At 45.3% G+C, this 27,214-nt stretch overlaps 1 protein-coding gene across 1 annotated transcript in view; it reads right to left on the reverse strand.

Moving 5' to 3' along the window:
* Positions 1-27,214, reverse strand: part of LOC146009443 (vomeronasal type-2 receptor 26-like) — a 59,898-nt gene that overhangs the window by 26,650 nt on the left and 6,034 nt on the right. Inside the window, exon 3 of the mRNA XM_083150115.1 lies at positions 17,826-18,632. Coding sequence (XP_083006241.1) covers positions 17,826-18,632 — 807 coding nt within the window. The remainder of the gene's footprint in view (positions 1-17,825; positions 18,633-27,214) is intronic.

Below are 27,214 nucleotides of genomic sequence, written 5' to 3' on the forward strand. Positions count from 1 at the left end.
TGCCGCCCCCCCCCCCCCCCCCCCCACACACACACACACACACCCGCAGTCTCGGGTGCATGCACCCAGCAAACAGTCTGTTCGCCGTGGCGGCACACAACTGGCGTGATAATTACATGAGCCCACTATCAGTCCCCATGTGAACGAGCAGTCTGGTACCTGAATAAGGTCTTAAGAGTGGAAATGTAGCCTGATTTAGCAGTAGTTTTGGTAAAATAGCACAACTGCTACAGTATCTCTCGCATGCTGGTGGTCACCCAGTGCAGGGCAAGGCTGTTCACCATTTAAAGTTCATCTCTGTAATCTTTGGGAAAGTCCTTAGTGGTGAGACCTGCATCACCAGTACTGTACATTATATATAGCCTGGCCAGGTTCCTGGTGATTAACAAAGCTTACTGGATACAGCTACAGTTCAGAGAAATTCCAATGCCCGATAATGATTGGCTGGTGGGTGGGTCTAACTCCCGGTCTGTGGGTACCGGCCAGAAGATCGCGGAGTCTGTCCAGCATTCCTGTGTATACAGGTTGGGTGCAATCGCACAAGACTGTGGATTGTGGTAAAGAATACGTGTTTAAAGAGGCGCCCTTATATAGTGGTATGCAGGCTTATACCAGAAAATTGTATTTTAGGGGTGTGCTACCACTGACAATTGTATTTTATTCAGGGAAACAGGGAGAGCAAAGATTTGTCCTAGTGTGGTGTAGGACAAATCTTTGCTCTTCCTGTTTCCCAGCATTCCTGTGTAGCCAGTGAAGCACTGAAGACAGCATGAGTATGATTTATTTCCACAGGAACCCAAATGGATTCTACTTGGACAAGAGGACAGGCCAATGGTGGACCCATAGGTAATGTATGTGTGGATGAATGTAGTATGTAATATAGTTTTATTCCTCATACAGATAGAGTGCCCTTTATTCTTGCAGGGGCTGGCTGTGCATTCACCAGCCGGAAGGGGACACATGCGCACGAGACGCGTGTGCATCCCCTTACTACGGCGCTACCCACTGGTCCCCAGCGCTTCACTGACAATCGCCACCGGCCAATCTCACCTCCCCACTCCCCCCCTAACCCTGCCTGTCTCCATGTTTGCGCCCCCCCCTCCACCAGGAAACTGGAACGTGCATGCGTGTGGGCCGCTCATGTGTCCCAGTCAGATGAAGCACCAGCTCGCCAGTGGGGGCATTCTGGCAAGCCCCAGCACTGGCTGAGAGGCACTCCATCTGTAGGTGTGAGGGTTTTTTGGAACTATTTGTACTGTTGTGGGACTACAAGTCCCAGTGGGCCTTTCAATGCCCCAAATGCTGGTTCTCCAAGTAGTTGCAACCGGTGCAGCCTTGCTGGGACTTGTATTTCCACAACAATATACAAAATTTTGTTCTATTTTTCACCAGTTATCAGCCCAGTGCCCACCGCCCAAGGGGCATTGGGAACAGCATCGGGCTTCAGCCTGGGCAGGTAAATTCTGGTCGGGGGGACTACTTTATTGGGGGAGCCTATATCTTTTGCCCAGTGATTTTTTTTTTTTAAACCGGGGCTGGTTATGCTCAGGAGTGGGAACCCCATGCCTTTTTTTTATTATAACTTTTACACATTTGTTTGACAGAATAATGCACAGATCTCAATGATCTGTGAATCGTTCTGTCAAATTCACCAGTCAGAACCTGGTCTATTTTTTGTAATGTTTACCCAAAATTGCACCCTATTAAATTTGTGAGTTGTATTCTTTGTAATGGGAAAACATCTGGATGTGAATTGAAGTGTGAGGAAAAAATGAACAGGTTAAAATGTGCAATTTTCACAGGAAAAAGTGTGATTTTCGGAAAATGTACAAATTTGCCCATTTTGCGAAAAAAAATGCAAAACTCTAAAAATCGCACTCTAGTAAATCTCACCCATTGAGCTTGAGGTGGTGAGAAGACATCCTGGATGAGATAGCAGATAGACATTCAGAGAATCAGACCAAAACCACTGGTATCAACTCGGGTGATAGATAGATTTGAGTATCATCCGCCTACAAGTCATACTGAAATCCGAAAGAGTTGATTAGTTTGCCAAGAGATGAGTCATAGATTGAGAAAAGTAGAGCACCTAAAACTGAGCCTTGACAGAGGTAGTAAAGAGTAAGTGGAGTTAGAGAAGTAAACACTGAAAGAGCAATCAGATAGGAAAGATGAGTCTAGTGTTTGTTTGAGAAGTGTGTGAAAAACTTTGTCAAATGTTACAAAGCTAAAAGCTCTAGAAGAATTAGTGAGTAATGGCCTTTAGACTTAGCAATTCATAGATTATTCACCACTTTAGTCAGTGCTGTCTCCGTAGTAACTTTCCCAGTAGGCCCGGATCCGCAGTTGTGTAGATAATGGTCTGCAACTACCACATTTTTTCAGCAACTATCATACAGTGCATTTAGCTAGGATTCTTGAAATGTCTAAATCCCATCCTGATAAACATTGGCCACTTATTGCCAGAGCAGCCATTGACACCACGCCACAAGTTCTTCATTGGCTCCAATAACTATCCTGCATGATACACCAAACACAAGACCAGTGGTCTCCAACTTTTTTGGGGTGTGAGCTACTGGAGACAAAATAAACTGCCTGAGCTATTAAAATAAAAAAATAGAAATCTGCCTAATAATTGAAAAATGCCCTTTACACATTATGCCACACACTGTAATGCCCCTGACACATTATGCCACATACCGCAATGCCCCTGACACATTATGCCACATACCGCAATGCCCCTGACACATTATGCCACATACCGCAATGCCCCAGGCACTATATGCCACATTCAGCATGAACTACTATCCTGGTACTCCTGCAAGGCCACATCTCCCATTTTTTTCTGCTATGGGGGCATGACCAGTGCTCTGAAAACTGCTGGCCATGCCCACAGCCTCTCTGAATAGACACTGTGTGCATGTTGTCTCCAGGGCTGGTGCAAGACCTTTCAGCACCCCAGGTGACCCCGACCCCCTCCGCTCTGACCCAGTCCAGGGAGTATGCAGCCGCCAAGCACTGGCTGCATAGGGGGGGATTGGGGATGCGGGCGTGGCCACCTATCTGCTGCATGGCGCGGGGGGGCTGAAGATTGCTGCTGACTGGGAGGGATGTGGCCGCTGTCCACCTGCTTCTGCCTATCTGCTGCAGGGCACAGGGGGGCTGGACCCACCAACCACTGAAGATTGCCGCTGACAGGAGGGGGAGTAACATACATGGGCCAAAAATTTCCGCTGACAAATGAAGAGCAGCTTGGGGGGAGATTAACATACCCGGGCGGGCTCCAGTCAGGGGGGGGGGGGGGGCAGAGGTGTACGGCTCACTCACCTGAATAACTTGGCAAGTGCGTGCAGCTTTCTTTCTCCTACTCTCCTCGGCGATGGCGGGACCTTATCTGCTGCTGTTGCTCCTCCTGCAGCTCATTACCGCCCTCCAGTGGCAGCGTGCCCTAGGCAAATGCCTAAAGCAGCCTAGTGTTGGCGCTGACCCTGGTTGTCTCCCTGTCTCCATCCCCTTTGCACCCCTCCATCACCTCTCTGTTCCCCCAGTCACCCTTGCATGTGTCTGTCCCCCATTACTTCTTCACCTCTCTGAACCTCCTGCATCCTTTTTGTCCCCCCTGATCCTTCACCTCTCTGTCCCCCATACATCTTCACCCTCTGTCACCCTTGCACCATTATGTCCTCCCTGCACCTCTCCATTCCCCACCTTGCATCTTTCATTATCTAGAAACATAAAAAAAGCTCCTTAAAACTTATTCAACAGGCATTAGGTAGTAGTAGTAGTAGTAGTAGTAGTAGTAGTACGTTTATTTATAAGGCGCCACAAAGTGTCCGCAGCGCCGTACATAGCAAACAAAAAACAAATGACAAGGTAACGTACAGGGTGTGTTGAAAAATACAGTATAAATAGGGGTATAGCTGGTAGAAATAAAATCAGCATCAGTTCAGAAGTAGGTGTCAAATTGTCGAGGAGACTGAAGAAGAAATAGAGGAAGGGAAGGAACAGGACAGGAGGACAGGTGAGGTAAAGAGCCTCTCTGGGACACCCTCATCAGCTCCTATGGTTTTCATTACCACCTTCATGCTGATGATACCCTAATCTATCTCTCCTCCCCCGACTTATCCCCATCACTCCTGTCCAAGGTCTCCGAATGCCTCACGGCCATCTCAGCCTGGATGAACCAACGCTTCCTGAAACTAAACATGGCTAAAACTGAACTTCTAATCTTCCATCCCCCGAACATCCCCTCTTCTCCCACTATCTCCATCAGCATTGGTGAAACCGAGATCACGTCCACCGACCAAACGCGCTGCCTCGGTGTCATCATTGACTCCTCCCTCTCTTTCACCCCCACATTCGTGCTCTCTCACAGTCTTGCCGCTTTCACCTACGCAACATATCACGCATCAGACCATTCCTCTCACTGACGCGACCAAAATTCTCATTCACTCTCTTGTCATCTCCCGCCTTGACTACTGCAACATCCTTCTCTCTGGGCTACCTCTCACCCGCCTCGCACCTCTCCAATCCATTCTTAACGCTGCTGCTAGGCTCATCTTCCTCTCCCGCCGCTCTACCTCCGCCTCCCCCCTCTGTTTATCTCTTCACTGGCTCCCCATTCCTTTCCGAGTTCTCTTTAAACTCCTTCACCACCACCTACAAGGCTCTCTCCTCCTCCACAGCTCCCTACCTCTCTTCACTGATCTCTATCCACACTCCATCCCGTCCTCTTCGCTCCATCGCTGACCGCCGACTGACCTCTCACCTAATCACCTCCTCCCCACTCCCGTGTCCAAGATTTCTCTCGCGCTGCCCCCCTGCACTGGAACAACCTCCCGCCACCCATCAGGCTTTCTGATTCCCTTACCTGATTCAAGCGCTCCCTCAAAACCCACTTTTTTCGACTAGCCTATCCCTCCTCCTAACCTCTTTTGATCCTCCTATCCTGCCTCCATTCCCCTCCGTTCCTACTTATCCTATTGTATTTCGTTCGTCCACCCACCTATTTTTAGTATGTTAACTCTTATGAGCAGGGCCCTCCTTCCTCACGTACTCACCCTACCTCATTACCTCACCTGTGCTCCTGTCCTGTTCTTCCCTTCCCTCTACTTCATCTTCAGTCTCCTTGACAATTTTGACACCTACTTCTGAACTGATGCTGATTTTAGTTCTACCAGCTATACCCCTATTTATACTGTATCTTTCAACACACCCTGTACGTTACCTTGTAATTTTTTTTTTTTGTTTGCTATGTACAGCGCTGCGGACACTTTGCGGCGCCTTATAAATAAACGTACTACTACTACTACTACTACTAGGGTGAGTACGTGAGGCAGGAGGACCCTACTCATAAGAGTTAACATACTAAAAATAGGTGGGTGGACGAACGAAAACAACAGGATAAGTAGGACCGGAGGGAACGGAGGCAGGATAGGAGGATCAAAAGAGTTTAGGAGGAGGGATAGGCTAGTCGAAAAAGTGGGTTTTGAGGGATCGCTTGAATCAGGTAAGGGAATCAGAAAGCCTGATGGGTGGCGAGAGGTTGTTCCAGTGCAGGGGGGCAGCACGAGAGAAGTCTTGGACACGGGAGTGGGAGGAGGTGAATAGGTGTGAGGTCAGTCGGCGGTCAGCGATGGAGTGAAGAGGACGGGAGGGAGTGTGGATAGAGATCAGTGAAGAGAGGTAAGGAGCGGTGGAGGAGGAGAGAGCCTTGTAGGTGGTGGTGAGGAGTTAAAGAGAACTCGGAAAGGAATGGGGAGCCAGTGAAGAGATAGACAGAGGGGGGAGGCGGAGGTAGAGCGGCAGGAGAGGAAGATGAGCCTAGCAGCAGCATTAAGAATGGTTTGGAGAGGTGCGAGGCGGGTGAGAGGTAGCCCAGAGAGAAGGATGTTGCAGTAGTCAAGGCGGGAGATGACAAGAGAGTGAATGAGAATTTGGTCGCGTCAGTAGAGAGGAATGGTCTGATGCGTGAGATGTTGCGTAGGTGAAAGCGGCAAGACTGTGAGAGAGCACGAATGTGGGGGGTGAAAGAGAGGGAGGAGTCAATGATGACACCGAGGCAGCGCGTTTGGTCGGTGGACGTGATCTCGGTTTCACCAATGCTGATGGTGATAATGGGAGAAGAGGGGATGTTCGGGGGATGGAAGATTAGAAGTTCAGTTTTAGCCATGTTTAGTTTCAGGAAGCGTTGGGTCATCCAGGCTGAGATGGCCGTGAGGCATTCGGAGACCTTGGACAGGAGTGATGGGGATAGGTCGGGGGAGGAGAGATAGATTTAGGGTATCATCAGCATCAAGGTGGTAATGAAAACCATAGGAGCTGATGAGGGTGCCCAGAGAGGTGGTGTAGAGGGAGAAGAGGACAGGGCCAAGGACTGACCCTTGGGGAACACCAACTGGCTGCGGGGTAGTAGGAGAGGAGGAGCTCAGAGTGGAGACGGAGAAGGAGCGATCGGAGAGGTATGAGGTGAACCAGGAGAAGACCGTGCCAGTGATGCCAAAGGAGCGGTGGGTGTTGAGCAGGAGAGGGTGGTCAACAGTGTCAAAGGCTGCCGACAGATCAAGCTGATGAGGATAGTGAAGAGGCCTTTGGATTTAGCCGATAGTAAATCGTTAGTGACTTTGGTCAGGGCAGTTTCAGTGGAATGTAAAGGGCGGAACCCAGATTGGAGGGGGTCTAGAATGGAGTTAGCAGTAAGATGGCTTAGGAGACGATTATATGTCAGACGATCTAGGAGCTTGAAGGAAAAAGGGAGGAGGGAGATGGGCCTGTAGTTGGATGGAGAGTTGGGTCCAGATTTGGTTTTTGAGAATTGGGGAGACAAGAGCGTGTTTGAAGGAGGAAGGGAAGATCCCAGAGGATAGGGAAAGATTAAAGAGGTGAGCCAGGTGAGAGCAGACTGACGGACTGAGACGACGGATAATATTGGAGGGGATATAGGATCGAGCGGGCAGGTGGAGGGAGAAGCGGATTGAAGGATAGAGTGGACTTCAGCAGCAGTGGTGGGGTAAAATGAGGACAGGGGTTGGAAGGAGGGGAGTGGAGATGTAGGAGGGAAGGAGGGAGAGGGTGAGGTCATGGCAGCAGTGATGGCAGTCCTGAGAGAGGAGATTTTGGTTGAAAAGTAGGTAGCAAAATCAGCGGCTACGATGGAGGATGGAAGAGCTGGAGGAGGGGGGAGAGTAAGGAATTGAAGGTGGCGAAGAGCCTGCAGGGATTGGATGATTGGGAAAGGATGAGGGACTTAAAGTAGGATTCCTTGGCCAGAGCAAGGGCAGAGCTGAAGGAGGAAAGAATGAATTTGAAATGGAGATAATCCGCAAGGGAGCGTGATTTCTTCCAGAAGCGCTTAGCAGTGCAAGAGCACTTTTTAAGGAATCTGGTGATAGGCAAGTGCCACGGTTGGGGGTTGGAGCATCGAAGGGGGATAGAGGAGGAAGGGCAGGCAGAGTCCAATGCCGAAGATAGGGTGTCATTATAGAGGGAGGCGGCGAGGTTCGGGCAGGACATGAGGGCGATTGGGGCGAGAAGAGGACACAGCATGTTTAAGAAGGCAGCAAGATCAAGTGTGTTGACGTTATGCCGTGAGACAATGCGCTTGGGAGGGGGGGTGGGAGAGGGGGCAGCAGTGAGGGAGAAGGAGATGAGGTGATGGTCAGAAAGAGGAAAAGCCGAGATAGTGTAGTCAGTAAGGGAACAAGAGCGAGAGAAGACGAGATCGAGGGAGTGTCCTTGGATGTGGGTGGGAGAGGTAGTCCACTGAGATAGGCCAAGAGAGGAGCAGAGAGAGAGGAGTTTGGAGGTACCAGGATCAGCTGGGTTATCCAAGGGGATGTTAAAATCACCAAGAATGACAGATGGCAGGTCAGAGGAGAGGAAGTGTGGAAGCCAGGCGGCAAAGTTGTCAAGAAATTGGGAGATAGGGCCAAGGGGGCGGTAGATTGGTACCCAGGCAGGTAGATGAAAGCAGGCATCAATCAGTTGGGCTGCAGGGCAGCAGACACTAGCAGGCATCAGGCAGCCATGCAGTGTGTCGGTCAACAGGCAGTGTAGTTTGCAGATGAGGTAAGGAAAATAGGATACATCTCCTGCCTCTCTCCCACAGTAGCTGCTGTTGTGGCTGTGTCCCCGCCTCCTCCAGTGGACCTCAGCTTCACAATCATAGCTGACACAGACAGGGGCAGATCCAGAAGTAAATGATGGGGGGGGGGGCACAGGGTGGCATGAAGGGATTAGTGTGCCAGGGTGCATGTGCTCTGAGAGGATGGAGAGAGACAGGAGAGAGAAGGAGAGCAGAGATAAAAGGAGAGCAGAGAGAAAGAATGATGGGTGAGAAATAGGAGAGCAAAGTGAGAGGGGAGCGGAGAGAGGAGATACAGAGAGAGAAGGAGAGACATAAGGAGAGACAGAGAGAGAGAGAGAGAGAAGGAGAGACAGAGAGAGAAGAGAGAAAGAGAAAGAGGATTGCGCAAAAAGAGAGTGGGGAGGAGAGAGGGAGAGAAAAAGACATAGAGAAGAGTGGGGGAAAGGGAGCACAGTGCTACAGTCTGACAGGGAGCACAGTGCTACAGTGTTACCCAAAAGTGTCAGGAAGGATTAGTGCTGTGCTCCCTGTCAGATGCTTGAGGTGAAATATCACCTCTAGTGTCTGTCTCAGGGGAAGGCGTTGGAAGATGGAGGGACGGGGCGGGCGGCGGTGGGATATGGAGGTGCGGGCGGCAGTGGGAGAGAGAGAGGGATTGATGGGTGGGCAGGCAGCCACAGAGTGGTTGAGCCCCCATATAGCTACTGTGAGCTACCAGTAGCTCACAAGCGACGGGTTGGTGACCACTGCACTAGACCCTACCCTGGAAGTAGAATGGGAGCTGTGAGTCTTGGGAAAGGATGGCATGGGTGAGTGGAAAGAAACCACTTGAGGCAGAAGGCCCCCATATGAATAGATTCCATCCTAGTAAATAGACTGTAGAGATCTCCCAGCAAATAGGGAGGAGAAAACATGTCAAAAGTAATCTCAGAATGCAAAAGGCTCACTACTGATTCCTAGAGACTGCAGGGGTAGGTGAGGTGATACTGTCCCACCATTGCTCATGCTGTTATTGCAATTGAAGTAATTGAAATGGAGATTCTGAACTGCTGTAGTAGTAGTAGTAGTACGTTTATTTATAAGGCGCCACAAAGTGTCCACAGCGCCGTACATAGCAAAAAAAAAATACAAGGTAACGTACAGGGTGTGTAGAAAGATACAGTATAAATAGGGGTATAGCTGGTAGAACTAAAATCAGCATCAGTTCAGAAGTAGGTGTCAAAATAGTCAAGGAGACCGAAGATGAAGTAGAGGAAGGGAAGAACAGGACAGGAGCACAGGTGAGGTAATGAGGTAGGGTGAGTACGTTAGGAAGGAGGGCCCTGCTCATAAGAGTTAACATACTAAAAATAGGTGGGTGGACGAACGAAATACAATAGGATAAGTAGGAACGGAGGGGAACGGAGGCAGGATAGGAGGATCAAAAGAGGTTAGGAGGAGGGATAGGCTAGTCGAAAAAAGTGGGTTTTGAGGGAGCGCTTGAAGGAGGTAAGGGAATCAGATAGCCTGATGGGTGGCGGGAGGTTGTTCCAGTGCAGGGGGGCAGCGCGAGAGAAATCTTGGACACGGGAGTGGGAGGAGGTGATTAGGTGAGAGGTCAGTCGGCGGTCAGCGATGGAGCGAAGAGGACGGGAGGGAGTGTGGATAGAGATCAGTGAAGAGAGGTAGGGAGCTGTGGAGGAGGAGAGAGCCTTGTAGGTGGTGGTGAGGAGTTTAAAGAGAACTCGGAAAGGAATGGGGAGCCAGTGAAGAGATAAACAGAGGGGGGAGGCGGAAGTAGAGCGGCGGGAGAGGAAGATGAGCCTAGCAGCAGCGTTAAGAATGGATTGGAGAGGTGCGAGGCGGGTGAGAGGTAGCCCAGAGAGAAGGATGTTGCAGTAGTCAAGGCGGGAGATGACAAGAGAGTGAATGAGAATTTTGGTCGCGTCAGTGGAGAGGAATGGTCTGATGCGTGAGATGTTGCGTAGGTGAAAGCGGCAAGACTGTGAGAGAGCACGAATGTGGGGGGTGAAAGAGAGGGAGGAGTCAATGATGACACCGAGGCAGCGCGTTTGGTTGGTGGACGTGATCTCGGTTTCACCAATGCTGATGGAGATAGTGGGAGAAGAGGGGATGTTCGGGGGATGGAAGATTAGAAGTTCAGTTTTAGCCATGTTTAGTTTCAGGAAGCGTTTGGTCATCCAGGCTGAGATGGCCGTGAGGCATTCGGAGACCTTGGACAGGAGTGATTGGGACAAGTCGGGGGAGGAGAGATAGATTAGGGTATCATCAGCATAAAGGTGGTAATGAAAACCATAGGAGCTGATGAGGGTGCCCAGACAGATGGTGTAGAGGGAGAAGAGGAGAGGGCCAAGGACTGACCCTTGGGGAACACCGACTGGCTGCGGGGTAGTAGGAGAGGAGGAGCTCGGAGTGGAGACGGAGAAGGAGCGATCGGAGAGGTATGAGGTGAACCAGGAGAAGACCGTGCCAGTGATGCCAAAGGAGCGGAGGGTGTTGAGCAGGAGAGGGTGGTCAACAGTGTCAAAGGCAGCCGACAGATCAAGCTGGATGAGGATAGAGAAGAGGCCTTTGGATTTAGCCGATAGTAGATCGTTAGTGACTTTGGTCAGGGCAGTTTCAGTGGAATGTAGAGGGCGGAACCCGGATTGGAGGGGGTCTAGAATGGAGTTAGCAGTAAGGTGGCTTAGGAGACGATTATAGGTCAGACGTTCTAGGAGTTTGGAGGCAAACTTGTTGTAACCTACTGTATATGAAGATTGTGCTGGAGAGGAGAATAAGGATTGAAATATAATTACAGTGACAACTAGAGATGGGCAACGTGACTCACTAAAGAGAGCGGTGATCAATTGACTGATCAGTGAAAAGAACTGATTCTTTCGGACGTCTCGCTGGCTCACTTTAAGAAAAAAAATCCCATTAGTAAATTTTCCCAATATGTTAATTTTGTAAGACAAATATTAAAATTCAGCTAGTAACCAACAGTCAGCAGAAAAGCTGGACACCGATAAGATCCCATATGCCGCCGGACCCACTTGTCCGATGAAGCCACTAAAATGATTATCTCAACAGCATCGAGCCTCAATGAGTTCAACTCCACACACACAAGTGTGTAAATTAATCCAGCACTGCTCTGCTCAGGCAAATGCACCTCACTGTTTCTTTTAAAGGAACCATTCAAAAGATCCATTTCACTCACGACCGACCCGTCTCTAGTGACAACCCTGTCTGAACAGTGAACTTTTAAATAAACTTCTATTCTTTTTGTAAAGAGACCTGATGTTCGATCTCATTCCATGAGCATGTGTACCCCAGCACAGCCCGTCCGGGGGTGTCACATTTGGCATCCGTGAACAGGGTCGATACTGGAATTTTTTTTTGACAATGTGAGGAAAACTTTATTGGGGGAGGGGCTGAGAGCCATCAATCCCTTTTGACTCAGTGAACGAGGGAGACACGGATCAGCTGGGCAGGTTCTAAGTTGCTTGGTGTAATTGCCAGAAGATAATGGAACATTCATGATCATTGGTAACTCAAGACTGTAATCCATAGGAAAAATACAGCAGTACTTATGTTTTTTACAGTTTGTATTTTATGTGATTTTTTTTCTGGCTCCGGTGATTTTTATATTTTGTGTGATGTACAATATACTGCAATTGTGTTTTTTTTTTATTATGTGTTATGGTTAGTATAAGGATATACTGTACATTTTTTTGTTAAAATTACAGGGGGATGAGCAAAATTTTAGCCAGAGTGTATGTGATACTCCAGCCTTTGGCTGAGCTGCAGGCACTGCAGGTTTAATTTTGTGAAAAGTTTGAGAAAAAGTCATGCAACCTTATCAGTGGGTGAGGGTTGCAGAGTTAAAGAACAGGATGTAATGGGGTTGTTTCTGAGAACAGGAAGTGAAGAGAGATTTTGGAGAACAAAAAAAGGAGGGGAGAGATAAGGAGGCATGATCGAGACAAGCTAGTTTCCAGTGATGAGATTCCATGCTTGGGGCTGTGGAGGACAGGCTTAATCAATTCCACAGTGTCAGCACCAGGGTTTGCTGTTTTCCTAGCTGTGACCATGGTGGACCAGTGGAGGGTGCTGGGAACTGAAAGGAGGGTGGTTTGAGATGGCGAGAGCAAATGCACAGGGACACTAAGGAGCAGCTGGACCAGAGAGTTGGCGGAGACCAGGAACAGGGGCGTGGAGTTTAACTCATCAGCGGTATTCACCAGGAAGCACCGCATGGAGGTTTGGACTTGGCTGCATCTGATGAGCAGGTCACAGCAATCTGCCCTGGTCCTCTAGCAGCAGCTGGTTTGTGCTGAGGATGGTGGACAGGAAACTGAGGGACATCTCAAGATGGGTTGTCGGCCTGGGAGCCGGAGAGAACACGTTGACAGCCTGAGAGCTGACACGGGATGTTGTTGATGGCCTGGAAGCCGGAGATAACTTGTTGATGGCCTGGGAGCTGACACGGAATGTTGATGTCGACAGTCAGGACAGGGATGTTGAAAGTCTCTGGTGAATGCAACAGCTGGTGGTCGACTCAGGGTGTTGAAAGGACACTAATGATAACTGTCACTGAAGACTGCAGTATTGAGTAGTTGAACCAGGTTTTGACAGTCACTGTTGACGGTCAGGACTTTAACCCCTTCCTGACAGAGCCAGTTTTTGCGTTCCTGACAGAGCCCTTTTTTTCAAATCTGACAGGTATCACTTAAGTGGGGATAACTTTTTTTTGCTTTTACTTATCCCAGTGATTTTGAGATTGTTTTTTCGTGACACATTGTACTTCAAGTTAGTGGTAAATTTTCGTCGATACAGTCTGTGTTTTTTTGTGAAAAATACCAAAATGTCGGAAAAAAATGGAAAATTTAGCAATTTGCAAAATGTTAAATTTTCTGCTTGTGAGACAAATAATCATACCACTCAAAATAGTTAATAACTAACATAGACCATATGTCTACTTTATGTTTCCATCATTATTTCAACTTCCTTTTAATTTTTTTGGACACTAGGAGGCTTACAATATGAATAGCAAATTTTCAAATTTTCAAGAAAATTTCAAACACTGATTTTTTTAGGGACCAGTTCAGTTCTGATGTGACTTTGAGGGACTTGTATGTGAGACACCCCCATAAATGATGCCATTTCAAAAACTGCACCCCTCACAGTATTCAAAACAGCATTTTGGAAGTTTGTTAACCCTTTAGGTGTTTCACAGGAATTAAAACAAAGTGTAGGTGAAATTTCAAAATTTCATTTTTTTTGCAGATTTGCAATTTTAATACATTTTTCTAAGGAACACAGTACATTTTACTAGAGAAATGTGACTAAAAATTGATTCCCCCAATTCTTTTGTTTTCATAAATATCCTATATGTGGCCCTAGTGTGCACGTTGACCAAACCACAGGCTTCATTATAGAAGGAGCACCTACTTGATTTTGGAGCCTCCTTTTTATGAGATTATTTTTTAGGCACCATGTAGGTTTCTAGGCACCATAAGATGCTAAAAGTTAGGAACCTCCCCCACAAGTGACCCCATTTTGCAAACTACACCCTTCAGGGAATTCATCTAGGGGTATAGTGTACATTTCAAACCCCCAGGGGTTTCACCAATTTTGATACAACTGGGCTGTGAAAATGAAAAAATTTAATTTTTCATTTTCACAGCTCAGTTGTACCAATTTTGATACAACTGGGCTGTGAAAATGAAAAAATTTAATTTTTCATTTTCACAGCTCAGTTGTATCAAAATTGGTGAAACCCCTGGGGGTTTGAAATGTACACTATACCCCTAGATGAATTCCCTAAAGGGTGTAGTTTGCAAAATGGGGTCACTTGTGGGGGGGTTCCACTGTATGGGTGCTTCAGGGGTCATTCAACCAGAATCTGTGCTGCAAAATCCAAAAATCACTCCTTCCCTTCTGAGTCCTGCCATGCACCCAAATGGTATTTTTTGGTCACATGTGAGGCATTGCCGTACTCGGGAGAAATTGGGGCACAGCTTTTGGGATGCTTTGTCTCCTTCATTCCTTGTGAAAATGAAAAATTTGGAGCCAGATCTGCATTTTTGTGAAAAAAATTTAATTTTTCATTTTCACAGCTCAGTTGTATCAAAATTGGTGAAACCCCTGGGGGTTTGAAATGTACACTATACCCCTAGATGAATTCCCTGAGGGGTGTAGTTTGCAAAATGGGGTCACTTGTGGGGGGCTTCCACTGTATTGGTGCTTTGGGGGTCTTGCTAATGCGACATAGCACCCACCAAAATTCCACCAGAATCTGAGCTGCAAAATACAAAAATCACTCCTTCCCTTCTGAGTCCTGCCATGCACCCAAATGGTATTTTTTGGTCACATGTGAGGCATTGCCGTACTCGGGAGAAATTGGGGCACAGATTTTGGGGTGCTTTGTCTCCTTCATTCCTTGTGAAAATGAAAAATTTTGAGCCAGAACTGCATTTTTGTGTAAAAAAATGTAATTTTTTACACAAAAATGCATTTCTGGCTCAAAATTTTTCATTTTCACAAGGAATGAAGGAGACAAAGCACCCCAAAATCTGTGCCCCAATTTCTCCCGAGTACGGCAATGCCTCACATGTGACCAAAAAATACCATTTGGGTGCATAGCAGGACTCAGAAGGGAAGGAGTGATATTTGGTGCTGGAATGAATGGTGGGTGCTATGTCGCATTAGCAAGACCCCCGAAGCACCAATACAGTGGAACCCCCCCCCCCACATGTGACCCCATTTTGCTCACCAGCTTTGGGAGGGGGGCTGGCGCTGCGGCTGGTGGGGGGGTGGGAGGGGTGCTGGCACTGCGGCAGCCGGGTGGGTGGGAGGGGGGCTGCCGGGTGGGAGGGTGGGGGGGGGCTGGCGATCGGTGGTGATCGGTGCTGTACTTAACAGCACCGATCACCACCGATCACTGTGTTACCGAGCGGCTTAGCCGCCGGTAACACAGAAAACGCTTCACATTTGAACAGCCAATAACAGCGATCGCTGATTGGGAATCAGGGACAGCAGACATCTCCAAACTGTCACCGCGTCTATAGACGCGGTGACAGTTAAAACCATGACGTATATATACGTCTCCGGTCGGGAAGTACCTCCCGACCATGACGTATATATACGTCATATGTCGGGAATATCTTTCTATCTATCTGTCTCTATATATATATATATATGTGTGTATATATATATATATGTGTGTGTATATATATATATATGTGTGTATATATATATATATATATATATATATATATATATATAGACATATATATGTGTCTATATATATATATATATATATATATATATACACACACACACATATATATATATATATATATATATATATATACACACATATATATATATATATATATATATATATATATATATATATACACATATATATATGTCTATATACACACATATACACACATATATATATATATATATATATATATATATAATTCAGTGTGTCTTTTATTTATTTTTTTACTTTTACAGCAGCTCATGCTGCTGCTGCTGCTGCTGAGCCTGGCGGGGGGGGGGGGGGGGGCGGGAGGGGGGAGCGCTGCGTGCGCTCAGCGCTTCCCCTAGTGAGGACCTGCCGGGCTGCCGGGTGAGTGGGTGGGGGGGCTCCTGCTCATCGGTGGTGATCGGTGCTGTATTTAACAGCACCGATCACCACCGTTTTCTGTGTTACCGAGCGGCTTAGCCGCCGGTAACACAGGAAACGCTGTGAATGGCTGTTCAGATTTGAACAGCCAATCACAGCGATCGCCGACCGGGGGGGGCATCCCTGCCCCCCCTGGGCGGCGAGGGGGGATGTCTGCTGTCAGGGACAGCAGACATCTCCAAACTGTCACCGCGTCTATAGACGCGGTGACAGTTAGAACTCATGACGTACATTTACGCCATGTGTCGGGAAGTCCTTCCCGACCATGACGTAAATGTACGTCAAATGTCGGGAAGGGGTTAAGATTGAATTATCTCTGATTCAAGGTAATAGTAAGGGTTTGGCCTGGGAGCCAACATGGACTGTGATCAGAACCAGGAAGTGCCTGGAATTACCTTTGTTCTGACAGAGGTAACCAGGTCAGAGTTCAGGCCAGCAGACAACGTGATTGGCCCCTACTATCAGCTGACCACAGGTTTCATGGTGGCGCCCATGCAGCATAGGTCCAGCATGGAACTGGCACATGACACAGTGCAAAGGCCCAGGGAGCAGAGGGGATACAGGGGAGATTGCACCATGAACTGTAGCCTGAAGTCACACAGGCAATGGGTCAGCACCAAGGTAAGGGGCACGGTCGCAAACAAGACTGCTCACCGCAATTTGTGACACACAGCCCCTAGCCTAGACAGCAGCAGCACGAGGGATCTCCACCTTCAGGGGTACCGTAGAAGCAGAACCGGAGGAGTGATTCTAGGGAAAGGATGGCATGGGCGTGTGGAAAGAAAAAGATGCAAGGCGGAAGGCCCCCATGTGAGGAATGTCCATCCCAGTAAATAAACTGGTTATAAATTGAAATATAACTGTTCAGTGATTCAGCTGTAATGAGTCTCCTTTACTATTGGGGTAAGATCAAGAATACTCAATTGTGGTAATTAACTATTTTTTCATCTACAAATCTTTGGATTCATATCAATTATAAATAGTAAAGGAGACTCGTTACTGCTGAATCACTGAACAGTTACATTTTAATTTCTAACCAGTCATATTTTGATAATGCAGCAGATGTTTCATCAGATAATATATATTGTTTTATTGTGTGATATGAGGTGTTGATTATTATGTTTGTCAATTATTGTAATTTTAATGAGGTTTATTACTCATCTGAATATTATGTTTTTAAATAAATGAATGTGTTTACTTACCAACACAGGGGTTTATTCTAGTTCATTCTTTCTGACAAAATCCTTCATAGATGGACAATACCATGTGCACTGCAGGGGGGGGGGGGGGGGGGCAGATGTAACATGTGCAGATAGAATTAGATTTGGGTGAGTTATTTTGTTTCTGTGCAGGGAAAATACTGACTGCTTTATTTTACACTGCAATATAGATCTCACTTTGAAGAAAAACCCCACCCAAATCTAATTCTCTCTGCACAAGTTACATCTGCCCCACCCGCAGTGCACATGGTTTTGTCCATCTAAGAAGGATTTTGTCAGAAAGAATGAACTAGAATAACCCCCACAGTGCGCTCTATCGATGAATGTGTATTGATAAATATTAATCATGTCCCCTCTTAAGTCCAGAACTGGACAGTGAATTGAGTACTACAGCTAAGCTTGTTGTCTATTTGTCCTCCTAAGTTTTCCTTCCCTAGTGATTGACCGAACCTCCACCCCCATTTAGTTTATATGTATTGCACTGGTTTCTGGTCCCGAAGTGCATGACATTTGTCTACATTCAATTTAATTTTCCTTTCCTTTCTTCCTCCTCCTTCTTTTATTTTTTTTTTTTATAATAATAATTGCCGGATGATTTAAACCACTATACTGCTTGCTGAAATTTGTGGTGGTTTCCCCAATTCACATTTGAAATTCTGAAATCCTTTGCTTTCAATGTTGTGCTGCATTTTAAATCGGTTTTATTGTTCCAAATGTCTGCTGTATTGATCTTGAAAATCTTAATAAACCAGTTTGCAAAAAAAAAAATTGCATCAGGTAAATAAATGTCATTAGACCTTCAGTTACATATTGATCAGTCCACATAACTTGCACTCACCTTGTGCTCAAATATAAATGTTTTTAAACCATGCTTTTCCATATATATATTTAAGGCTGTACTTAAGTCATGTACTGCTTGTGCCATGGTGAGGACTGCAATATACACCTGGTAGGTGGCCGGATCTCCAGAGAAATTATAAAGGAGTTTAAAACTCTCCTGACCAGTGCAGTTATACAAATTTCTTTTACAAATATTTGAAAAGACAAAATTCTTATAAGAATTTGCTGACAAGCACAGAAAGTATTGAAGCCAAATATCTTCCAGTAATGGGTCATTTGGATCCCTGGATGGATGAGAAGTGGACAGACGCTCCTGTAATGCACGTATATGGAATAGTGGAGGGGAAAACACCAAACTGTTCTCAACTGCTTTTTGTGTATTAATAATCAAAAGTTCTATTGCATTTGACCATGACGCCGGAAGGATTATTGTCTTGTTAATAAGAATATCTGTTACACTTTCCAAAAAAAGAACAGACATAGCATTACTTGTACCACTCATAACAATAATCTCAGTAGAAGAAGTTTTTAACTCCAGAAGATTGTCAGACTTATATTTAATTGGAGAAACTTTAATGCGGAATTCAATACAAATTCCATAATTGTTCAGTTGCTTGCTAAGATTTTCCAGGTCCCTTTCACCAGTATCATCATCTGATGTGATGATTCCGACCCAGTTCCACCCAAAGCTTCTCAGCAACTTTGTGATGGCCATGTGTTGTGTCTGGTAGTTCTGAACTGTGCGATAAAAGTTTGGATACAGAGTGCGGTCACTCAGCAGCGGGTCTCTAGCCCCATAGCTGATCTAGAAATAATAATAGTGTCAATTTCCAAAAGTGACAGTTAAAAAATGCTTTAGTAGATAATAATTCATCAGAATTGATGGCATATATATAGCACAAAAAATGTTTGTTTAACAACAAAAAGTTTCAAAACGGTAATAACACATACTCGGGTTTATGAATTTTTCCCTTTGGGCCTATGTTCAATGTCAGGCTGGGGCTGGGCTCCACCCACCTCATTGTTATTCTGGACCTGAGTAGGACAACTAAGATGTCCTAATATGGTAAGGAGACACACAGTCAAGCCTCCAAGAATTGGTCATTGATTAAAAAGTAGCCGATTAAATGGTTTTACCCCCTTTTTAAATGAATCAGGCAATTACCACTGATGGATATGATCGAACATACACTAGTGGGTGGGGGATATTCATGCAATTATGCATGGGATCAAGGATAAGTATGATGGATCCATGAGTCAATGCAGTTCAGAAGCTGCTTATCGGATATTATAATTTATGTGCCTTTTTTCTTTAAAAACATTTGCTAATTAGATTTATATGACTTAATACAGATGTATCCACATATATCTAGCCTCCTTGTACATTTTATATGTGTTGCAAACACAAACAGGATGTAGGCATGCCACTTTCATTTTAATCAGCAGAAGCTGCTTGTGGGGGTACTTAATGTGGGATTTTGACTGTCGGAACATCCTAACAGACAGAATACCGGGTCATTTTTCAGCCAGTTTGTCTGCAACTTGATAGGCTTAATTCAATGTTCCACCAGTTGAGTGGAAAAAGTGTCAACAAAAATGGCCGTGTATTGTCGAGAATCGTCTGAAATGGCAGCATTGGATATGCATCAGGCTCTATTTCCAATGTCAGAAACAGTGCCCGAGTTATACCCTCCATAAGATGTTTGTAATATAGGAAATATTTCCCAGATTAGTGTTAGAAAGGAATTTCACCATTACGTTATAAACCGCTCTGACACAGCATATTGTGATATTTATTACTACTAGGATATTATAAGTAGATAGCTCTCAAATATTCGGAATAGTGAGACCTCTTATAGATGACTAGTAACAACATGTTTGCACCCCTTTGAACTAGAGACAATCTTCCTGCACTATTACAATGCCATTATATCAGCCAGAGATCCTGATGATAATAGAAGGATAGTGGATGATTGGTTACTAAAGCTGTGTATACACGGGGGCGATAGGGGCTGAAATTGCTGGAACTAAATTGCCGGGTGCGCGCTCCCGTTTATAGCCCCGTTCTCGCTGGCACCGGCGGCAGAGGTTCCTCTTCATCAGTGACCATCTCTGGTCGCTGATTAAAAGGAGAAACTGAGCAATATATCTCCCCCCGTGTGTACGCACCTTTAGAAATTATGCCAATTCCTAAAGTTTCAGTTCTCCCACCTTTAGGGATTCCAGGAGTTGGGATTCTGTACTTAGTTATTGATCCAGGTCTCAGATAAATACAAAATAATCCACCAAATGTATGGCCATAGACTGATAGTACAAGTTAGATTAGTGGAGTAGTAGGTTAGAAACAATGCATAATAAGATTATTCTTAGTAGAAAGCTGGAGTACGGTAAGAAGGTTCCTAGTTCCATTGGCATAGATTAGAAGTACATTGTAAAAGGAATGTGTTTGTTCAAAAAAATAAATAGAACGTGTTTAACATTGAGTCCAATAAGCCAAAATGAAAAGGTGAAATATTTTTTTTTTATTTTGGGCCTGATTCTGGTTGGCTCAATAAGCTGCGAAGATCACAGCTAACAGAGTGCCAAAGACGCCATGCGGAATAACCCCCCCCCCGCCCCCGCCGCAGATTACCATGCGAGGGCATGCGTAATGAAAACACATCCTCTCGCATGTCTCTGCCGCAGGAGAAATCATTTCTCCTAACCGCCGGGCCGAAGACAGGGTTGGCAACTGATGTCCTTGAATGTCCACCACCTTTCCCTGAGCACATCGTCCCACCCATGTACTTATTGGAATGCCCAGCTGGGCATTCCTATGGGCAACCCCCGTCCCCACCCCAATCCTTGCAGCAACTATGCAAGTTGCCAAAGCTGCTCACGAAGGGGGGCAGTACACGTGCATAATAGACCATGCTTTATATTTCCAGAGACTGCTCCAGAATGGGTGTACAGTTGATTGTTCACAGGAAAACTTTAATAAACATGCCACTAAATGTCAATGGGATGTTCCAAAATTCCTTAGAACCGGAGAAAGTGATAAAGAAGGCTCAGCATTGGTTCGTCAAAAATAGATCATGTCAGACTAATGTAATTAGATTCTATGAGGAAGTCAGTAGGGGGCTGGACTTATGGAAACCTGTTGATGTAATACTGCTTGATTTCGCTAAAGCTTTTGACATGGTGCCTCATAAAAAGGTTATGAATGAAACTAGGTAATTTAGGGTTAAGAAATAAATGTTGTAATTTGATTAAAAACTGGTTGCACAATCGGGGTACAGAGAGTGGTGGTAAATGGCATACATTCCATCTGGGGTAAGGTACAAAGTGGAGTTCCGCAAGGTTTAATATTGGGACCCACCTTGTTTAACCCCTTTGCTGGTAATTCCGAGAATATCCTGGCTATGCCTTAATGCCCAGACTGGCAAGCCCGGAGAATTCTTGGGATTGCCAGTAATTAGCACCGGGTAGTGCTGCTGAGTTCATTGCTGAACTCAGCTAGCTTCAGTGCTGCCCGGCTCCCTCTCCTCCGCCATGCAACCTCCTCTCCCCGCCTCCCCCCCCCGGCTGTTGTATTACAGTGACTAAAACCCTTCTGGTTTTACTGCACCTGCTGAGCATGGGTCCTATAAGTTACATATATACATATTAATTAAGGCTGAATAAAGACTTATGTCCATCAAGTTCAACCGTTGGTTAGAGGGTATGGTCTATTTGCTATATCTCTATATATGAATTGTGTATTTTGATTTTATTTTGGACAAGTTCTGATTATACCCCTGAATGTTTTTAACCAATAGATGACTGTCCAACCTTATTTTAAATGTATGGTATGTATAGTGTCTGACAACACCACCTCTCCAGGAAGAGAGTTCCACAATTTAACTGCATTGACTGTAATCAAGTTTTTCCTTCTAAGGGTACGAAAACTTCTCTCCTCAAGTCTATGCATATGCCCATGTGTCCTACACTATGGGCCCCTATTCTGGTTGGTGCGGTCGGACGGCCGTGCGTACGGACCGTCCGACCAGATCCTGCATTCTTTCGGTGAGCGTGAGTTCGCCCACAGAACATCCACACGGACGGTGCGAAAAGCCGACAATGGGGGAGTGGCATGCATATGAGCGTACGCTGCCGTGCACGGACGGTTCTTAACCTTAGCGATCGGAGACAGCGTGCTGCTCCAATCATAAGCGGTAGCGTACGGCCGAGCATGGTAGCGTATGCGTCACTTGTATGGACCAGCAATTATTCTGATAATTGGAAAATTGCTAGAAGGCAACTTCAAAGGGAATTCCCTTTGAAGTTGCCTTCTAACAATTTTCCAATTAACCTAAGTGTAATGTTTGAATTGCTTATTATTACCTCATTTGTCTCCCTTAATGTTTCTACAATTGAACCCTCATTACATGTGTATTTATTGTGTACTAATGTGCAACTTTAATCACTATCTATGTGTCCCCCAATGTTTTTTTTTATTTTTGTTTTTGGTGTTTGCATGCTGTAAATAATGTTAAGACTTAATATGTTCCTATTTTTTACATTTTTACTTGCTACCCTAATGATACATGTGATGTTCTACTGCACCAACAACTAACATTCATGCTTTTACATTTTTTTGTTATTTAACCCTCAAACACACACATGCAAACAACATTCATTCCTTACCCTTAACTTTAATTTACATATCTACCTTACATTACACCAGGGTGAGCAGTTCCCTGTGGGAGAATGGGGCTGCCCTGGTGGCGCAGCTAATGGCGCAGCTAATAATTGCAGGTACATATATAAGTTATGCTGTTCTCTGATTGGTTGAAAGCACTCTTATTTGGTATAAACTTTATTAATCCCTTCTGTGTTAATAATATGTGTGCATTTAAATTTACGCAACCCTGTATTATCTACACAGGCATACACATGCTTACACACCTTCCATGTAGTGTTTGATGACTGTTTTGGTGTCCATTTTGGTAAAGTGTGCTTTGACATCAAGAAACAAATATCATTGTAACAGTAATGCACACAACCATATATACGAAACCTTTCATTACTGTGGCATTTAGGAACTTCAGCACAGTGGGACTTGGAGTCAGGATCTTCCCTGAGCTGTTTGCACTGACAGGATAGCCTAGGCAGATCCTCTTTATGGGAGGGGAGTTGCTGCCATTGGCCACTTGGACAGAGGAGGAGGGAAAGACCCAGACTTGGCCAATCACTGTTTTGCCCTTTTCGAAGATGGTGGCGCTGGCCTCCAAGCACCTACCAACACAGTCAGACTGCCACGCATCCAACAAGCCTTTCAGAGCCAGCATAATGAGCCACCATGAACTGCTGCCGCCAGCCCAACTGAGGACTCCACCGGACACATGCCAGCCGGCAGCGGACATGGATGGGTGAGTTTTAACAAGGAGTGAGTGCGGACCGCAGTGGAGCTAAAAGAACCCCTCCGAGACACACCTCCTGGCGCTCAGCAGTTAAATTATGTTCAAGTGAACTTGATGAATATAAGTATATTTCAGCTGCAGCATGCACTTCTGTGAGTCCGTCTAGACTCACATGAGAAAGAAGAAAAATGGGAAGGGTTGAAGTGAATTGCGCTGCTGGATTGCACAATATTAGTAGCTTAGTAGAATTCAGCAATGTCAATTGGTCAACAGGGTATTGTAAGTAGTGGTTTGCAATGTCAGATATATCAGAGGGGGGGTTCCAGATTGTGCACACATGGATATATTGGGGCAGATGTATTAAGCCTGGTGAAGAGATTGTGTGTAAACTGACCGGTGAAGTTTATATTGTAGAGAATGCTTATAGTCACAGGTTTGATATGTTATGCTCACCCCGTTAGACAGCACTCTCTCCGTGCTGTTGTGCAGGTGGTTCCAGCGAGCATTCCCGGTTGTTAGTTGGGATAGATCTCCTACCAGATGTAGCTTCCACTCCTCTGGAGTGTACCTGCCTGTAGTCAGCGACAGATCCACCGCCCTGACCACGGCGGCGTAAGGAGTGGGTTTAGCGGTGGCTGGAGTTGCTCTGCTCTTAGGTATATCTGTTGACAATCACTCACTGTAGCATGGCGAGCGGTTCGTGTAGACAGCTGATTGCCGGCAGCATGGATGGAGGCTGCACTTCAGCTAGGAACAGGGTGGGAGGTCAGCGGTCAGCATGGAGCAAGAAACTGCTGATTGCCGGCAGCGTAAGACAAGCTGCACTTCAGCTGTTAATCGGGCTGACGGTATGCTGAATGGGTTTCCAATTCAAAGTGAAATGATGACGTCAACGCGTTTCGTACCCATAGTTGGCTGGGAACTTTTTTTTTGCTGAATTCTACTAAGCTACTATAGCTAATAATATTGGGATCCCAATTCATGATCTTATTTATTTGATTTTTAATATTGTGTTTTTTTATGTAATGTATCAAATGTATTTTTATGTACTATTTTTCTTTATATAAAATTTGAAGAAGCAACAGTGTGTCCATTACTCATTTTATTCAGCCAAGTTAAGTGTGTTCCTGAGTAATATTGTACAATCCAGCAGCGCAATTCACTTCAACCATTCCCATGGATGGGTGAGTACTGTGCCCGCCGTGTTGCTGCACAGTGGCGTGTGACAGATAGTATGCACTAAGCAGACAAAATTGGTCGAACTCCAACAAAGGACTCCTTATCCCTTCACCAAGAATACCATACAGAAAAAAAAAAAAAACATTAGGAGTGTAACATGGGGTATGTGTGTACGGTGGTGGTGGGCAGAGCCCTCAGCTGGGACTGCTGTTTAGGACAGCCATGGCATACCCTACACTGAATCTATTGACCTTCTTGGGCAGGTGACCATAGACTGCTTCTCCAGTAGTTGCCGTGTTCGAAGGAGTGAATTAAGCCCGCTCCAACCCCGATGCAACCAGGTCTGCCAGAGACAGTGCCAAGAGGAGATCTAAACTAACTGGCGCTATCTGGGAGAAACGCCCTACGTACCTGATGGCACCAGGACAAGGACGGGGGGTGTGACCCAGTCACAGACACCAGATACCAATGGACTAGGGTGCAACCAAACAAAAACACGCCAACACAAATACAGGATAAACAAAAACTGACAGAAACCCAAAACTGGGGTAGACTCATGGGCCTTTCGGTACCTAGGAGAGCTGGACCAAGACAATAACTAGGACCAAGGATAAAGGGCAGCTTGCTGACCATAACAAAGAAAGAAAGTAACAGAACCAGGCTCCACTGGAGCACTTACGTGACCAGGTTGCAAACCCTGGCAATACAGGATGGAATAGAACAGGCCAGGAACGACTGTCAGGACTGGACAAAAGCAACACTGACCAGGACAGGACTGGAACAAGACAGGACCAGTACAGTACCAGGATGTGACCCAGACAGGACCAAGTCGGGACAGGACCAGGATAAGACCACCACAGGACCTAGACTGCAGCGTGCTCCAAACACACTGCATGCAACAACATCACCGGTGGGGCTGAGCTGGCCCAGATCCCTTAAAAGGGATCCTCTGGCAAATCAGCCCCCACTGTGAGGCCGGCCCCCAGTAATTAGAATTACTAGCAGGTGGCCGGAAGCGCACAATCCAGCGTCCCCTGGTTGCTACGCAACCGCCGCGCGATGCGGCCTGAATTCCGTGCATATGGGGGATAGTGATGCTGTGGGACCCAGCGCTGCAGGCGGAAGTACTTGGGCCGCCCTTCTCAGGGCGCGGGACTCTGCTGTGACTGCGCCACAGCAGCACAAACATCAGCGCTGCTGACAAGGAGTATATGACCTATTTGGCACTTCTACTGTAGATCCATGTGTTGTAATTATTTCTTCCAGCAAATCAAGTTATATTATAGCATTGTATTAAGTGTTTTGCATGTTATATTATAGCATTGTTTTAAGTGTTTTGTATGTTATATTATAGCATTGTATTAAGTGTTTTGCATGTTATATTATAGCATTGTTTTAAGTGTTTTGCATGTTATATTATAGCATTGTTTTAAGTGTTTTGCATGTTATATTATAGCTTAGTATTAAGTGTTTTGCATGTTGTATTATAGCATTGTATTAAGTGTTTTGCATGTTATATTATAGCATTGTATTAAGTGTTTTGCATGTTATATTATAGCATTGTTTTAAGTGTTTTGCATGTTATATTATAGCATTATTTTAAGTGTTTTGCATGTTATATTATAGCATTGTTTTAAGTGTTTTGCATGTTATATTATAGCATTGTATTAAGTGTTTTGCATGTTATATTATAGCATTGTTTTAAGTGTTTTGCATGTTATATTATAGCATTGTATTAAGTGTTTTGCATGTTATATTATAGCATTGTTTTAAGTGTTTTGCATGTTATATTATAGCATTATTTTAAGTGTTTTGCATGTTATATTATAGCATTGTATTAAGTGTTTTGCATGTTATATTATAGCATTATTTTAAGTGTTTTGCATGTTATATTATAGCATTGTATTAAGTGTTTTGCATGTTATATTATAGCATTGTATTAAGTGTTTTGCATGTTATATTATAGCATTGTTTTAATTTTTTGGCATGTTATATTATAGCATTGTATTACGTGTTTTGCATGTTATATTATAGCATTGTATTAAGTGTTTTGCATGTGATATTATAGCATTGTTTGAAGTGTTTTGAATGTCATGAATTTTGTCCATTAAACAAATGTGTTATATTACACCATCAAACCTATTTTATATTTTCATGTCATGAGGACTGGAGCTTGCTCACCTGCCTGGCAACCTATCTCTTGTGACTGCATCGTGGAGTACCGCTTCCTCCTGCACTGGTCGGGGTGTTGTCTCTAAACACCACCTGGCCATTCTCCCACTGGAGGGAGGAGGGGAGGAGCCAGCTCTGGGATGTCCTCAGCTGCTCATCCATCTGCTCCCCGGCTATCCTCAAAGCAAGAAGCACCCTGCAGGACCCAAAGCCTGGCCACCAGTGGGTACACAGCTGGGATATGAATGGACGGGCACTGGGAGCCCGCTCCAACTGGCCCAGTAGGGGAATAAAAGTTTTCATTAGGCCTTGCCCACCTTAATAATTGGGCATGGTCAAAATCATGGGGGCATGTGAATATGCAGTACTATATGGCACCAAGCACACAACAAGCTCTGATGATAATATGCACCTGCACACCAGCATACATACCTATGTGTCATCGTTCTGAACCAATCTCGGAACCAAATGCTTTTTCTATGAACTACCTCGATGAAGCATTGAGCTAGAGCTGCTTGTGTTACTCGGTTATTGTTGTCTAGTGATTTATTGTTAGATTAGGTTTAAATAAGAAATAACACATATTGTGATAATAAAATAAAGGTGTATCTTCTATTTCCTGTATATTTAAAAATGTTTTACAATTATTACAGTA

Source organism: Crinia signifera, chromosome 1 (genome assembly GCF_055691185.1).
Source record: "Crinia signifera chromosome 1, ASM5569118v1, whole genome shotgun sequence".
NCBI classification, from domain to species: Eukaryota; Metazoa; Chordata; class Amphibia; order Anura; family Myobatrachidae; genus Crinia; species Crinia signifera.